We start from the raw sequence: 14,867 nt of genomic DNA, 5'->3' as shown, positions 1-14,867 counted from the left end.
ATTGGTGTGATATAGAGTGAACAGTAAGTGCCTGCGGAATGGGGCATGTCAAAAAAGTGTACGCGGATGCTGTGTGAAAACCATCTTTGAAGGCTGAATAAACAAAGGGAGAGACACCTGTGAAAAGCAGGCTGGGTTTCGTTCCGCATCGTTCAAATTCTCACCGTCCGACGGACTCTTGAACAGCGATACTTCTTTCAGCGACCAACAACTTGGGAGCTGCCTTCGACTCTGGACCGTCCGGCACTGTGGCAGTGTTTATGGAGCAAAGGTGTCCCCTATGAATTCCTAGCCATCCTGAGGGCACTGTAGACCTGAGTCCACCAACATCAAGTAGTGTCAGGCAAGACTGTCTTCTTTCAACTATTCCTTTCAATTTTGTGTTTGCTACGATTATGGAAGACCCACTGCCAGCCTCTAAAACCTGTGGGGTCAAAGTGCTCCTGGGACATTCATTTACAGGTATCGAGTACGCAGACGATATAGCTCTTCTTGGATCTGACGCCGTGGTACCGCAAACAATAGCAAACAATCTAGATAATTCTGCCGCACGGTTTGGCGTGCGCTTCGCACCTGAAAAGTGCTGCTGCAAAATAAGGTGGGTTCAAGCCCTAACCTGGGCAAGATGGCCCAAGTGGTTACAGCGCGAATTTACTGGCCGGAAGGTCCGTGGTTTGAACCCGGCCTCTGCCTCTCGACTTCCAGCCTTCGTGCTTCCTTCAGTTGGCATGGCAGCTAGGCATCGGTAGGGTGCTACAACTGAACGAGAAAAACCCTCATGCTTGCGGGCGAACCGATTGAGGTGGTAGACAAGTTTGTTTACATGGGCAGCTGTATCAGTCCTGCTGGTCTAATGAAAGATGATATTTCCATCCCGATTAGGAACGCCAGAGCAGCTTTAATGAACCTGCATCACCTGTGGCGTAGGCTTAACATCAGCTTATCTGTCAAGGGTTGATGTTAAAATGCTGTGGTATGCTTCATATTATTAAACGAGTCAAAAGCTCTGTCTCTGTGCGCCTAGGACGTCAGTGTTTGACCGTCGATGCCTTGGGAGCATTGACCGATTCGGGTGACAACACCCGATCAACAGTTCCGAATTATGTGGAATGGTTTTTGGAAGAGACAACTCACCTACAATAAGTGAACTGATCACGCTTCACAGGTTACGCTGGCTTGATTGCGTAATCCGTGTGCCAGTCGCTCGGTTTCCTCGAAGGACTTCGCACAATTGCGTGGAGAGTGGGAATGAGCCAGGGGAGGTCAGACAATGACCTGGCAGCGAAGTATGAAAGCAGTTACCAGCAAAATCGGCCGTACTGGTCATTGCAGTCATCCTGGATGGGGACTCGGAGACGGGCCTTATCAATAGCTAGAGACGTGGCACAGTCATGCCCTCAGTGATACTAAGGCACTGAGACGTTTAGAAAGTGTCCGAGAACGAGTTAGAACAGAGTCCAGGTTTTCGAGGATAAGCAACGTTTTACTTGTCTAAGAACAAGCGCACATGAGCTGAAATGTACATACAAAAGTTCAGTACGAGTATATATGGTAAGTATAAGAATAAGCACACAAAAATCATGACAGGCACCCAAGCTATCGCCTTCAATGCATAACCCTCCTCCTTGTCTCCTCAATAGAAAGTCCGCTGACATCTCTGTGTTTACGCGTCAATCATGTCAGCTACCGCTTCATTGTGATCGACAGCATGACATCGGTATTCAACACCGATGCTTCACTGCCCTACAACCATGAAGCTACCGCTTCAAATGCACGGTTATCGGCCCCGCCTCCCCAAATCATTGGTGAACGAAACTATGGCAACTATAACCACTGTACTACAATTACGCGGTTCTTATAAATGGTGTGGATGATGATGCTACGCTTGAGAGGACGTTATTTTCAACAACTTAGTCATGGAATACAACTACCCGCTTCCATCCTTGAATAACGCTGGCTCATCTAGACCAGAGGCCTGATGGCTCTTCAGCGCAGAACTGCTTATCACTATGTTGGAAGCTGGAGGGGGATCCGAATAAGCGATCCAAAATAAGCGAGTTGACGCCGTAATTGGTGGTTAATACGTAATGCTGATCGAGAGTACTGTGGTTCAAACCCAGCCTCGCTTTTGGATTGCTGTTCTCTAGGTTCGGACAGTCCGGTAGTATCTCAGCCCTCGTGCTTCCCTCGAGTTACACGGCAGCCGTGCACCGAAAGCTGACTATTATTATCGTTACTGTTGTTATTATAATGGTTAGCAAGTTGTAGTTGCAAATATGGCTACCAATCCAGATGCTTGTTTTTACCATACATTGGGTTTCAAACATTCCTTCGGTTAGTTTGCTTGCGAAAGGCCTCTTAGGTCCTGCTTCGCGGATGAAATGGGATAGTTTCCGTGCATTCACCGCGCCGGCCGCTTTCATTTCTGAACTTTTCGGTTCCACCACGACTCTGTTACGTTTGAGCTGTAGTCCAATCGATCGCGTGACTAAATTGTACTTTTGGCATCATAGCTGATGATCCCGATTTGACTCCAAGACTATTCAGCAGGCATCAGATGGCCCTAGCGACGGCCGCTGTGGCGAAGGTACTTTTACCCGCGAAGTTCGTGGCTGGTTGTGGGATCAGAGACTGTCAGGGCGTCAAAACAAATGAACATTTGGGCTCATAAACAATAGCTTAAAAGGTTGATCACAAGACATCGGTGGCCGGTCTGAGACTACCGGAGCAGTTAAATCGTTCAGCCGTAACACCCTTCCGGTGCTTAGCTCCATGCCACCCGAAGGAAACACGAGGGCTGAGATACTGCCAGGTTGCCAAAGCCTTGGCAGTCGGAGCAGTTAAGCACCAGCATGTATTCGTGGCGTAGTACCGTCAATAGTGATGGCTAGAGTGGTGCAGATCTTACGGAACTTACTACCACACTTGTTGCAATCATTAACTTGGGTTGTCGGAAGACTGCTTATTGAGTTCGTATCTGTTGATTAACACGGTAGAAGAGAGTCTGGACATTGCATGGACATCCTTTAATACATCCCAGTGGGTTACTGAGGTATCACCACGATAAGCTCCAGTCTCTCCTTGACCGTTGTATCACGTGTGCCAAATTACTGTATAGAAACGGATTTCCATGACGTATTCGACTAGGTTGACCGGTGTGTTCTTCTTGTGAGCATAATACGTTCTTTGTGTTCTGAGAATTCCGGACGTCTGACACTATACGGTGAGCTCTCCAAAAGCTTCCGTATGCAAAGCGGTGCTCGTCAGGTATGCCCACTTTCTCCATTCCTATTTAACTTCGTGATCGATGAAATCATGAGACGAACGCTGGATGGTCTTCAAAACGCCGGTGTCCTAATAGTTTGTGACGAACACCTTGTCGATCTGGAATATGCAGACGATACCGTTCTCGAACGAACGGAATAGGTGCAAGTGTTTTTGAGTGAACTTTGCACCCAGAACGTGTAAGGTCATGCTCGTGGACGTGCAATCACTAAGGCTTCACTTACAATCCAAGGAAGGGCGCTGAAAGTTGTGGAGCTTTCCACGTACCTTGGAAGTTTTGTTGGTTCCGACTGTAATATAACAGATAAGGGCAATTCACGAATCTGCAAGGCTTGGGTCACGTTTCCTACGTTGAGACATTGCGTCAAAGTGGTGTATCCCTGCATCTCAAGGGGTGTGTGTATCAGTCTACAGTGGGACCGTTTTGTTGTATAGTCGTCGAATTGGCTTTTTCGAGCTGCGGAACTGACACGTCTTCAGGTCTTAGACAGTCGTCGCAGAACCACAGCTCGTGTGGGCTGGTGTCGGCGTATCCGTTACGAGGCGATTAGAAAGGGAGTTTTCGGTTGTGCAACGGGCACTTCCATTGAAGAATGTGCCCAGCACCAAAAGCTGCGTTGGTTTAGACACGTGTTGTGTATGCCTAATCATCGTTTGCCAAAGAGTACTGTTCTCCATGCCCAACTCAGAGTGGCAGAAGCAGAGAGGTGGCCAACCCTTGACCTGGTCGAGGGGTATGAAGAAGATTACGAAATGTTTGGGTGCCAATATAATAATAATCGTTCAGCTTAGCCACCATGCCACCAGGTGTCTGTTCTTAGGCTAGACAGAAAGCTTTATAAGGTCTTATAAAGACTAGTCCCAGATATATCACGTTCGGCAGTTTATATGTAAACAAGTACACAGTCTGGGAGTTCTGGACAAAACTTGGCTCGGATCCTGTTAAACAAATTGGGCGTGATGTGTCGTATGATATGGTGCATAATTCAGTTGGCATGAATTCTTAGTTTACTCTGTCTCAAGCAAAACAGTTCAAGGTGTTTATAAGAGTGTAGTATTGATGGGTTCGCCAATCAGTAGCGTCGGGAGCACGGGGGGCACAATCGAAGCTTTCAGGTGGCCTGAATGGATCTGTCATTGGATTACAAGTTGATTAAATCGTAAAGACTATACTAGTAGGTTTGGGTACATGAAGCCAGACATTTTGATGAGACTTAATCCAATTGCGAATGAACCTGCTGGTGATACGGCAATAAAGTCCTCAGTGCGTGGCAGAAAAACTATGATGTGAGAATAAGATATGCGAACCTCTGCAGTGCTCTAGTGGATTGTTTCGGCCTGTTTAAGGTCCAATATCTCGTTGTGCTGTTAAATTGTACTTTCCCCTGTTACGTTGTGTCATACCTAGATGACAAACGATTATGAGCAGAGCACTGTGAAAGCACTTACGCCATTTAATCTGAAAGTCTTATCTGTTGGCACTACAAGCTGGAGTACGAAGTTCACTTTCTACACATTCATCGTGAATCTAGCTGGGTCAATAATTTATCGGTGTAAAGACTACAGGCAACTTGGTTCCTATCGCGCAATCGTGCTTGCTTATGTGGTACTGTTTTCCAACAAGACACCACATGTCAGCATTATTGCTCGTGTCCACAATCAGACACCAAATAGCTCGGGGTAGTTCAGTGGTTAAGGTGCCAACTTATGGACCAATAGGTCCGTGGTTCGAACCCAACCTCAGCATCTGGACTGCTCCTGTATAGGTTTGAGCACCCTAGCAGCATCCCAACCATCATGCCTCCCTCAACTGGCATGGCAGCTAGCTAAGCACCGAGAGGATGCTACATCTGAACCACAGTCAAAAAACACCTACGTGACCCAAAAACTGTCGATGTTTACTCAAAACAGTCATGAGGGCCTGCCGAAACTAATCTTGTTTATGAACAACAGAGTGAAGAATGGTAGCCCATAAAAAGATGTTATACCGACAGCTCCCGAAGGCGCCTGCCTGCCGTTTTCCGCAGACCCGAACGCTAGAGGCTTCGGTGAGGGGAGGAGATGCCCCCCTTTCTACTTATTTGTTCAACCCCCAGAGGAAGCTCAGGGTCTGTGGTACAATATTGGGGGAGGATGGATCTACAACCTGTTAAAGAACATCGTATTTAAAGGTGGACGGACATTTTGAAGAACGATTCAGCATGCCATCTGTATTCCGTACTCGTATATGACTCGCGACCCTGATTTGCACACGGATACTACTGAGGACAACCGTTATTTTGATCCCGTGTATTGGACGTGACAAGTCTTCAAGTCCGGACGGATTGCATAATGCACTTTTCCGAGAAGTTTGCTGTCCAGCTTACTAACTTCTCCACGATCCATATGGACCAAAGACGATATTTGTGGAATGGGACGCAACTACCGAAATAGGCGCTCGTCTCCTGCGAAATGTATCGTGACCTCATCCAGGTATCTGCAGCACCCAACGTGCTCTCTGGTAATCCAGTGTTTCGTGAGCCGTATCGATGGGAAAAAGCTTAGTCTGGAAAAGGACACCTAGGATGCGTAGTTTGGCAGGTGCCTCAGAAGTCCATTCATTATGCTGACTCACAACACTCATCTTTGCAGTGAAGGCTCATTTCTTTCTAGATCATCGGGTTCCATGGAAATGCTTTGCGGTCAAGTGACCATCTAAGTTTCTTTCTTGTGAATAGAATACACGCTTACCCTCCTGAGTTTACAGATTTATCGAAAACTTTTGCCCGACTTCACTACAGCTAGTGGTGTGAATTGAGGATGTCCTCTTTCATTTGTCTTCTTCGACTCTATCGTCGATATAACACCAGAAAACTTGGCCGCTTCCAATACTTGTGATGCCGAATTACTCCCACGGAATTCATTCCTGGAAGTAACCTCATGGACGTTGAATACACAAACGACGTAGAGCTTCCAGTATTGGAAAATGTACACTGGTGTTAATGACCCAACTATTTGCTCTGTACATTTCGTCACGCCCTTCACACGTGTACGGTGCGTAATTCTACGGGAAGATTAAATGAAATCCTTTTCGCTCAGCTGTAGTACCCTTCCGGTGCCTAGCTGCCATGCCACCCGAAGGAAGCACGAGGGCTGGGATACTGCCGGGTTGCCCAAGCCTAGACAGGGGAAGTCGAGAGACAGAGGTCGGGTTCGAACCACGGACCTTCCGGTCAGTAAATTCGTGCTCTAACCACTTGGGCCATCTCACCCCCATGAAATCCTTACCTCGTCTCCTGTTTCCAGATCACTAAGTAATATTGTAAAATGATATCACTTAGTGGGGGGCGAGATGACTCAAGTGCTTAGGGCGCGAATTTACTGACTGGAAGGTCTGTGGTTCGAACCCGACCACTGCCTCTCGAGTTCTCCTGTCTAAACTTGGGCAACCTGGCAGTATCCCAGTAATCTTCGGGTAGCATGGCAGTTAGACACCAGAAGAGTGCTACAGCTGAACGATTGTAAAATAATCCGACAACTTGGATAGTATATTATTCCTAGGAGCTTGTTAGATGAGGAAATCAGGGTAGGGTTGCCGACTTCCGTCGTCTACGACACTAACGTGACGTCGACGTCATAAAAGAACGTGAGTACACGAAATCAAAAGGGTACGCAATTGTACCATCACAGCCAGTACAATTGATGTAAAGGCCAGAGTTGGAGATCCAGCGTATGCCTTGGAGCGCGTGTGACAACGTGAATTCCCAATAGTGTGTGTCATGTTTGTGAAAACGGTGATCAATAACCCAGGATGAAGAAACCGAACCGTATCAAATTTGTGACGGAAGGGTAACAGCACTTTAGGTTCAACCCAGTAAGCTCCCCTGTAATATGGCAAGTCGGTAGGTATCTCCTTGACTTCGGTATTGATTAAAATGCGCTGTAGGCCCTCATTTTCCCACAGACGCCTTTAAAAGTACTTGCGTCAAGGCGCAAGTCGCTTCTCCCCTTCTGTTTAGTTGGACTTCTAATTTTTCTACAATTTGTTGGTGCTGTTACCACCGATGATGGCTATGCTCTGTTGACCTGCCCATCCACCAGAGAGTTAATTTTTCTCTGCTTGCTCACATGGTTCCTTCGCGGGTGTTTTCTATCCCTACCCGACTAATGTAATTTGACCCATTAGTTGTCCATCGTTATTGATAGCTGTTAATGAGGTACCTCTTTTATTTTTTTTTCCAGCAAACAAGTCACCTAAAAATGGACGACAAGCCTCCTCCTTATGGATCTGTTATGGGTTATCAGCAAGGTAAGATCCTAGTATTTTTCGGAAATGTTATCTGTTTTTTCTGTCTCGAACTTGACGTTTGATTCGATTAGTACATTTCATCCGTCAAGGCGCAAAACTATTGACTGCTTGGTTTGTGGCCCAAACCCATCCCTCTCTAGGCTTTGGTAAACTGATGATGCGCCAGCTTTTGTGCTTCCGTCGAGTTGCACAGTAGCTATGCGCCGAAAAAGTGCCGCGACTTGATATTATCATTACTATTGTTACTATTATTCTGATTATGTTCTTTAGAATATCACCCCTCATACACGGAACTCTGCCTTCCTGATGCCCTGAAGATTGGGTACAACACAATTTGTCTCCAAAGACCATGTGATATTGTAATGCTTGTAACTGGATAGGGGGAACATACGTATACGGGAAGATTTAGGTACGTCCCCAAACTGGTGACGTCGCTTTAAGTGTGACTTCGTTCAGCTGTGACATCTTCTCGGTGCCTAGCTGGCGTGCCAATGGAAGAAGGCACAAGAGCTGGGTTGCTGCCAGGTTGCCCAAACCTAGACAGGAGTAGTCGAGATGCTGAGGTCGGGTCCGTAAGCAGGCGCCTAAGTGACTGTTCGAAGGACAGCTCGTTGTGTCAGCTTCGTACGTTGTAGATCTAAAATCACCGTAGCTACACTACCATAAACAATTGTCCGTAAAGCCTGTGGCCGTTTCATAATGTTCGGGCCTGTGTGAACATTTGTGACTGATAGAACCAGCGCCAGAGACTGGGCGAGTGGTCTTCGACGAACCTCTCTGTATGCGCAATTGGGGAACCATGATTCATCATCATCATCATCAATGACAGCAACATCAGTGTTGGCACTGATGCTTCACTGCCGTACAACCATGATTAGTGCCAGTATAACTACCCCTAGCTGATAAGTATTTTACGGCATTATGTTACTGTGACATCTCAGCTCTTGGGTTCAATTCCAGTGTCCTTTTGATGCATAAACACAGAGGGAATTACGGTATTGAGAAATCTACCGTTCTCTTTCAGCCTAGTCAAGAGTAGCAGTCGAGCTTGAATCGTGAACCTTTCGGCCCTGGTCTATCTTGAGTAGAATAGACAGCGAGCTCCCTAGATGAAAGATTTGCTCCATCTATCCAAAGAGTTTCTAGATTTTTTTTAGGTGTTTGAACTGCGCCAGATGGACTTGTAACTCTCATTAGGAAGAAATCAGCATCTTAGGTTAAGGACTGGGCTATTCCAATGCACTTTCCGTCCGGCAAATGCAACCAATATATTCTGAAAAGCCAAGAAACACAGTTTCATTCTTATTGAGAGTCATCAGCAGTGCGCATCTCACGAAAGTCCAGAGTTTCGAAAACGCGACCTCTCGTTTGGCTGTTTGAACCCTTCGTGTCCGAATGATTGAGGGCTGGGAGATCGACCATTCGGAATTTTCTGGAGTTCTGTGAGGTGCGCACTACTGATGGTCCCCAGTGCAGTGCTTTTCGGCTCTTCAGCCGTGTTATTCCCTCGCGCCCCGCGTCCCTCATCTTAGTTTCACCTTCTTTGATGTATATTTTTTTTACGGCAAAGCAGATATTATCTTGGTTCATCAACGGTGATTTCGGGAGCATTTGTGAAGTCATTCATGGAGCGCGTGATCTTTTTTCACGCCCAACTTAATCACACTCAGAACAACCCACCTGACAGCGTACCAGAATGTAGAAAGCTGTGACGTTTGTGTAACGTCACCCACATTTGCCTTCATTTCTTAAAAATGAAAACGCTTACTTAACGAATATACACTCATCTGCAAACTAATTTGGTTCTTTCGAGAGACTCACCTGGAACCCAGCTGAATCTCTCGTTTGTGATGTTCTCAGGCAACTGAATGTGCTGCACCAGGCCGCCTCGTGTTTCAGTCGCTACGATATTTGAAACATCGCGATACACGTATATTTGTAATGTACTACTCATAAGGTTGCTGAAAATCCATCGACAACCCACGACCGGTTTCGCCCTTCTTGGGGCTCATCAGGTAGGCGCAGTCCCCGGGTTTCCGTCAACCTTATGTTCTACTTGAAGCCGAATTGCACGAAATTAGCAAATAGACACTCATTTGCAAAGTAATTTGGTCTTTCGAGAGACTCACCTGGAACCCAGCTGAATCCCTCGTCTGTGATGTTTTTCTTCAATCGAATGTGCTGAAGTGAGCCGCTTCATCAAGAACATCATAAACGAGAGTTTCAGCTGGGTTTCAGGTGAATCCCCCGTGAAAACCAAGTTAGTATGCAAAAAGTGTACTTGTGAAAATCTGGGTTCAGGTTGACGGAAACTCGCGGACTGTGCCTACCTGATGAGCCCCAAGAAGGGCGAAACCGGTCGTGAGCTGTCGATGGATTTTCAGAACCTTATGAGTAGTACATTGCAAAAGAAAACGCTTACTGTTCAGAGTAGTCAGAAGGCATGCCACGCAGTTCTGAAGACGAATTATTCTGGAAGAATAATGATCTCATTCGAATCGATCGCATCGACCCGTTTGTACTCGAATTATTTATTTCTTCCAGCTGCTCCCTATCCATCTGGGCATCCAGTGCAAAGTAAGTCAGTGTGGGTTGTTCTTAACATTTTTCATTAATGATATTTCTCTTAATTGGGTGCGGGACTGTCGAAGTGATCCTAGTGGCCTTCACTCAAATTGACCGATAAGTTGATACGACTAATAGAGTAAGAACCTGATATTTCACCAACCAAATTTGCATAACTAACGTGACTTGTGTTGGGGTGTTCGTTAGAGGGATGTTTTCTCCGCTGGATTTGCGGTTTATGCGCTGACGATGTGTGCGTAGTTCCGCCACAAACGTTTCGCGAAACAATAAAATCAAGGCCTGGTTGTTTCAAGCGCGATTCCCTAACGATCCAAGACCACTCACGTTTCTTTCTGGGTGCTGGCGCTTCAAATTGCCACCTATAAAGCTCACTCAGTCGCAAGTCTGATATACCATTTTTCTGGGAACGGTTTAGAGCCAATTATTAGAAAAGCTCTAGTAGAAACCCCATATCATTTTACACCTTGGACTGGTATTCTTGTTAACCCGAACAACTGAAGTTGGAGACAAGTCTGGACAAAAGGGATCACGGTTTATTCACGTGTACATAACGTATGGGACCGGGTTCGGCGTTCCACAAGCCGTTTCCTGCTCATAAAGGTACACTTTCAAAGGGAATTAGGGGGGGAAGCTTGATACCATTTCCATCATTTTTCTCCAGTGGGCCCCTACTTCGCCGGGCAACCCATGTATGGTAAGTCGATGCTATTAGCTGGCCTATGGGCCGTCTACTGTTCTCGTGTACTTTTGCTTGCTGCTTGATTTTACTGTCGTTTGTTTTTGTCTGATTTTATTAGCTTGCTATCTGTTAATTCCATTCTGTCGGGTGCCACATCCACTATGTTATGACGAGCGTTGTTGAGGCAACACAGCCTTGCAGTGGGATTGAAAATAACAATGAATTGTTGATGTAATCTGGTCCACCAGAGGACGTTGGTACTTTCGATGGCTATGGTGCTATGTTCATATTCCAATTACATCCATCAGTCGTAAACGGAAAGCTTTACAGTTTGACATGCAGCGTTGTGACACACGATCACCCAAAAAGGGACAGACAGACAGTCAGACAGACAAACAAACAGGCAAACAGACAGACAGACAGATAGGTAGACAGACAGAGTTGGTCGGTCATTTCGGAAATATATATACGGTTAGAATGGATAACTTGCCGTAAGATTTTTGGTTGCGTTGCTCTGTTCACCACGCATTTCGGAAATATTCCGACGGTTAGAATGGATAACTTGCCGTAAGATTTTTGGTTGCGTTGCTCTGTTCACCACGCCTTCGTTAAAAGTCGAGAGTTTCAGGTTACCGGTTAACAACAGAATAACAAGAATAAAGTAGCTAATACTTCTACGACCATTGCAGTCAAACTTGACCGCATGTATTTGCAGAAACCCCTCATACTGGGTCTACCGAATGCATATCGTTCGAACTAGCCAATCACGCTCTTTGAAGAAGATCAGTGTTGGTGAGGCAGATGACACCATTTCGATGTAATCAAGCCGTAAATCGGATAATGTACGGATTTTTCCTATTTTGTACGGTAACGAAGATGATTTCCATTGATTTTGTCACAGAGTGATGTATGAAATGATTGAAAAACTTCCCCAACCTTCTTACTTAGATGGATTTGTGTGTGTGTGTGTTGATGGATTTGTACGTTTCTTGTTTACTTTAGTCGGTCATGGGCAGACATCGTATGCGTTGACAAAAACCCATGATGAAGCGCGTTAGATGTACTCTATCTAGAACAAAGATGATGAGCTTGACAGACCAGTAACCTTTATTATGCTTTCGAACTAGACACAGTTCAATACGATATGAGCTTGAGATAGCTTAGTGGTTAAGGCGCGAACTTACTGATCGGAAGTTCCGTGGTTGGGACCCAACTTCGGCATGTCGACTGCTCCTGTGTCTAGACTTGGGCAACCAGGCAGTATCTCAACCCTCACACTTCCACCTTGTGGCATGGCAGCTATGCACCGAAAGGGTGTTACGCTAGCCTGTCTCGATGACAGGCTGGTTCAAGCCAACACGCTGCGCCGCTGTTGGTCATACCCACCCTTTCGTTTGCGGCTGATTCACTATTTTTATTTTGGTCTCACTTTTGCCGGCCTCTTTCCTTTTGCTGTGACTAAAGATGACCAGAATATACTAGGATCATCTGGTTGTTGAGTTATCCTCTTGATTTCGTTGTCTATTTGTGTGATTTAAGTAGTTTGTCCCTCGGTACCTACAAGAACGTCTGGCAACCATCTGTATCGATTGCTATGAGAGCTCTTCCAATGTCTCATTCATCAGAGAAACAAGTTTGACTTGACCAACTTAGTGACGCAGATTCTTGACTCAAGCGACCGCGTTTAGTCCCTTTGCATCTAGAATGCATCTAGAATGACCCAAGTCAACATTGAGACAACCAGGGACAAGGAATCAGTTGCTTGACACGTGTGTTTGTGTGTGTGTGTGTGTGTGCGTTCGTGTTGATTATTGTACTCTAGTAGATCGAGCCGCCCAACCATCACGCTTCCTCCGTTTGTAACACGCTTGCAGCAGTTTCTGGTTTGCACTAATGGATGCGTGTAATGTGTGGAATTTTGTGCTAGTAATGTATTGATGGCCAAACACCGGTGTATTTATTGGTAGTGATGTAGTAATGCGCGCATTTCCTATTACCGGTGGCTATCCAATCACCTGATCAGATATTCACGCACGCTAGGGGATTTCATTGTTGTATGCACTTTGATAGAATTCTATCTGTCGGACGTGTCAGTTCCCGGGCAGCTGCTAACATCAATCACGTAGGCAGCCCGAGTGAAGTCCAGTGTTTGTAACAAAAACTTTGGAAAATAACAACGCTTATGGAGTAGGCCTACTAAAAATAACCATAATGCACCCGCATAACAGTGCACGGAACTTAAGTCGCGTTCGGGTTAGATCGATCATCCCCTTCGTGGCAATTGCCCACTCGTTATTAGCTCTCTCGGGGCGAGATGGCTCAAGTGGTTAGAGCGCGAATTTGCTGACTGGAAGGTCCGTGGTTCGGACTTGACCTCTCGACTTCCCCTGTCTAGGCTTGAGCAACCTGGCAGTATCCCAGCCCTCGTGCTTCCTTCGAGTAGCATGGCAGCTAGGCACCGGAAGAGTGTTACAGCTGAGAGATTTTTTCTCTCGGTTTCACTGTTTGAAGGAAGCGATTTTATAGAGGTTTCTAAATCGCAGGTTCACAGCGCACCTGGGAATAAAGAGGTCCTCACTCATTCATCTTGGACTTTCGTAAGATAATGAGCTCAAGATGACCCAGCGGTTAGGTCACGAACTTGCTTACGACGAGTTCCGTGTTTTGAACCCAACTTCGGCTCCCGGACTGTTCCTGTCGAGGCTTGGGCAAACTGGATGTTTGGTACTGAACGGATACTACCAACGACCGGTCCAACCACTCCTAGTGCAGGGAAGAAGACCGGACCTTGTGGAGGGGGCCTTTACTGTCTCAACTATATGCAAAGTACAGCGGTAGCAATGTTGAATATTTATTTTTCAAACGACCTTAGAGGGCGATAAATGCGTTTGTACGCACAAAGTACAACTGGCCGACAGGAGCGAAGGTCTTTTTTGATAAATGTGCAACATGGCGAAAATGACGCTAAAATTCAAGTTTAAATTTTGGAAAATAAATTAAGCAATAACTAAAAAAAGCAAACGGTTTTCAGGGTTACTGATATCCCCAACACAGGTACTAACTTAGTCCTCGCGCTTCCTGTGGCAGGCAAGTACCGAAAGGATGCTAAGTTAGTTGTTGGAGGGATCAGCCACATGGTTGCATCATTTAATGGCCGCCACCTATCTTTCGACAAATACACGGAGTCCCTATGATACGAAGATGTTGATGTTAGCACCACATATACTGGACAACCTCACTCTAGAAGTTGGAGCCTGTTTACATCCTCTTTGCAGAGAGAAAAATCTGCATTCGCCATCTGTCTGTATGTTTCTTTATACGGAGGAAGGGCTGAATCGGGCGAATAGAGATCATCCAATGAGTTGAATGTGCTGAGATCGCGTTTTCCCGACCTCGTATAAGTTATGGAGCTTGCTTATCAGAAAGTCCCCGACAGGCCGAAGAAGCGATTCCAGCATTAGTCTTCTCACGAATGAATGGACATGCCTACGTCAACAAACTACCCTCACTACAAACTGGGATAAATGCTCGTTTAGCGGTTTTTGTCAGTCGTACGAACAAGTTTAGTATTCACAGCGGGTATGCTCGACGAACTCAGCTTTGCACAACCGACCGTCAACGTATTGATCTCAAGTGATCAGAATAGTCGAGATGTAGACTTGACTTGCTGCGCTTCCTCCAATGATACCTGATTTTTGAATTTGAATTTGAGGCGTGAATGTGATATTCTATGTCACGCGATTGCAGTCATCTACAAGTGACTACTTTGCTAGGAAGCAACGGCAGGAGTAGTAGCCTTGTATTCATAGCTGCTTACATTCTGTATGGTAGGATTCAGGCAAAGGTCTGAGCACAAATCGGTGTCATCGTCAGCTGTAATAACCGCGTACTCGTCGTACAGTGGTTGTAGCTGCCGCAGTCTCGTTCACCGATGATTGGGGGGGGTAGGTAGCTGCGCATTGCACGCGCGAGCTGATAAATTGGTGAATAAATCCAGCACTGTCAGTTGGCTGTCAAGTCGGGGGGGGG

The 14,867-nt window shown here is 46.1% G+C and overlaps 1 protein-coding gene across 1 annotated transcript in view; it reads left to right on the top strand.

Annotated features, from left to right (window-relative positions):
- Positions 1–1,248: 1,248 nt before the first annotated feature.
- T265_06072 (hypothetical protein) overlaps positions 1,249–14,867 on the top strand; it is a gene marked incomplete at both ends in the record, with an annotated part of 54,025 nt that continues 40,406 nt past the window's right edge. Inside the window, 10 exons of the mRNA XM_009171250.1 lie at positions 1,249–1,400; positions 1,588–1,835; positions 2,769–2,854; positions 3,148–3,405; positions 3,499–3,681; positions 3,721–4,040; positions 6,370–6,496; positions 7,507–7,573; positions 10,118–10,150; positions 10,821–10,853. Of these exons, the coding sequence (XP_009169514.1) occupies positions 1,249–1,400; positions 1,588–1,835; positions 2,769–2,854; positions 3,148–3,405; positions 3,499–3,681; positions 3,721–4,040; positions 6,370–6,496; positions 7,507–7,573; positions 10,118–10,150; positions 10,821–10,853 (1,507 nt within the window). The remainder of the gene's footprint in view (positions 1,401–1,587; positions 1,836–2,768; positions 2,855–3,147; positions 3,406–3,498; positions 3,682–3,720; positions 4,041–6,369; positions 6,497–7,506; positions 7,574–10,117; positions 10,151–10,820; positions 10,854–14,867) is intronic.

The sequence above is a fragment of the Opisthorchis viverrini genome, assembly GCF_000715545.1.
Source record: "Opisthorchis viverrini unplaced genomic scaffold opera_v5_134, whole genome shotgun sequence".
Lineage (NCBI taxonomy): Eukaryota > Metazoa > Platyhelminthes > Trematoda > Opisthorchiida > Opisthorchiidae > Opisthorchis > Opisthorchis viverrini.
This window is presented reverse-complemented; position numbering and strand designations above follow the sequence as displayed.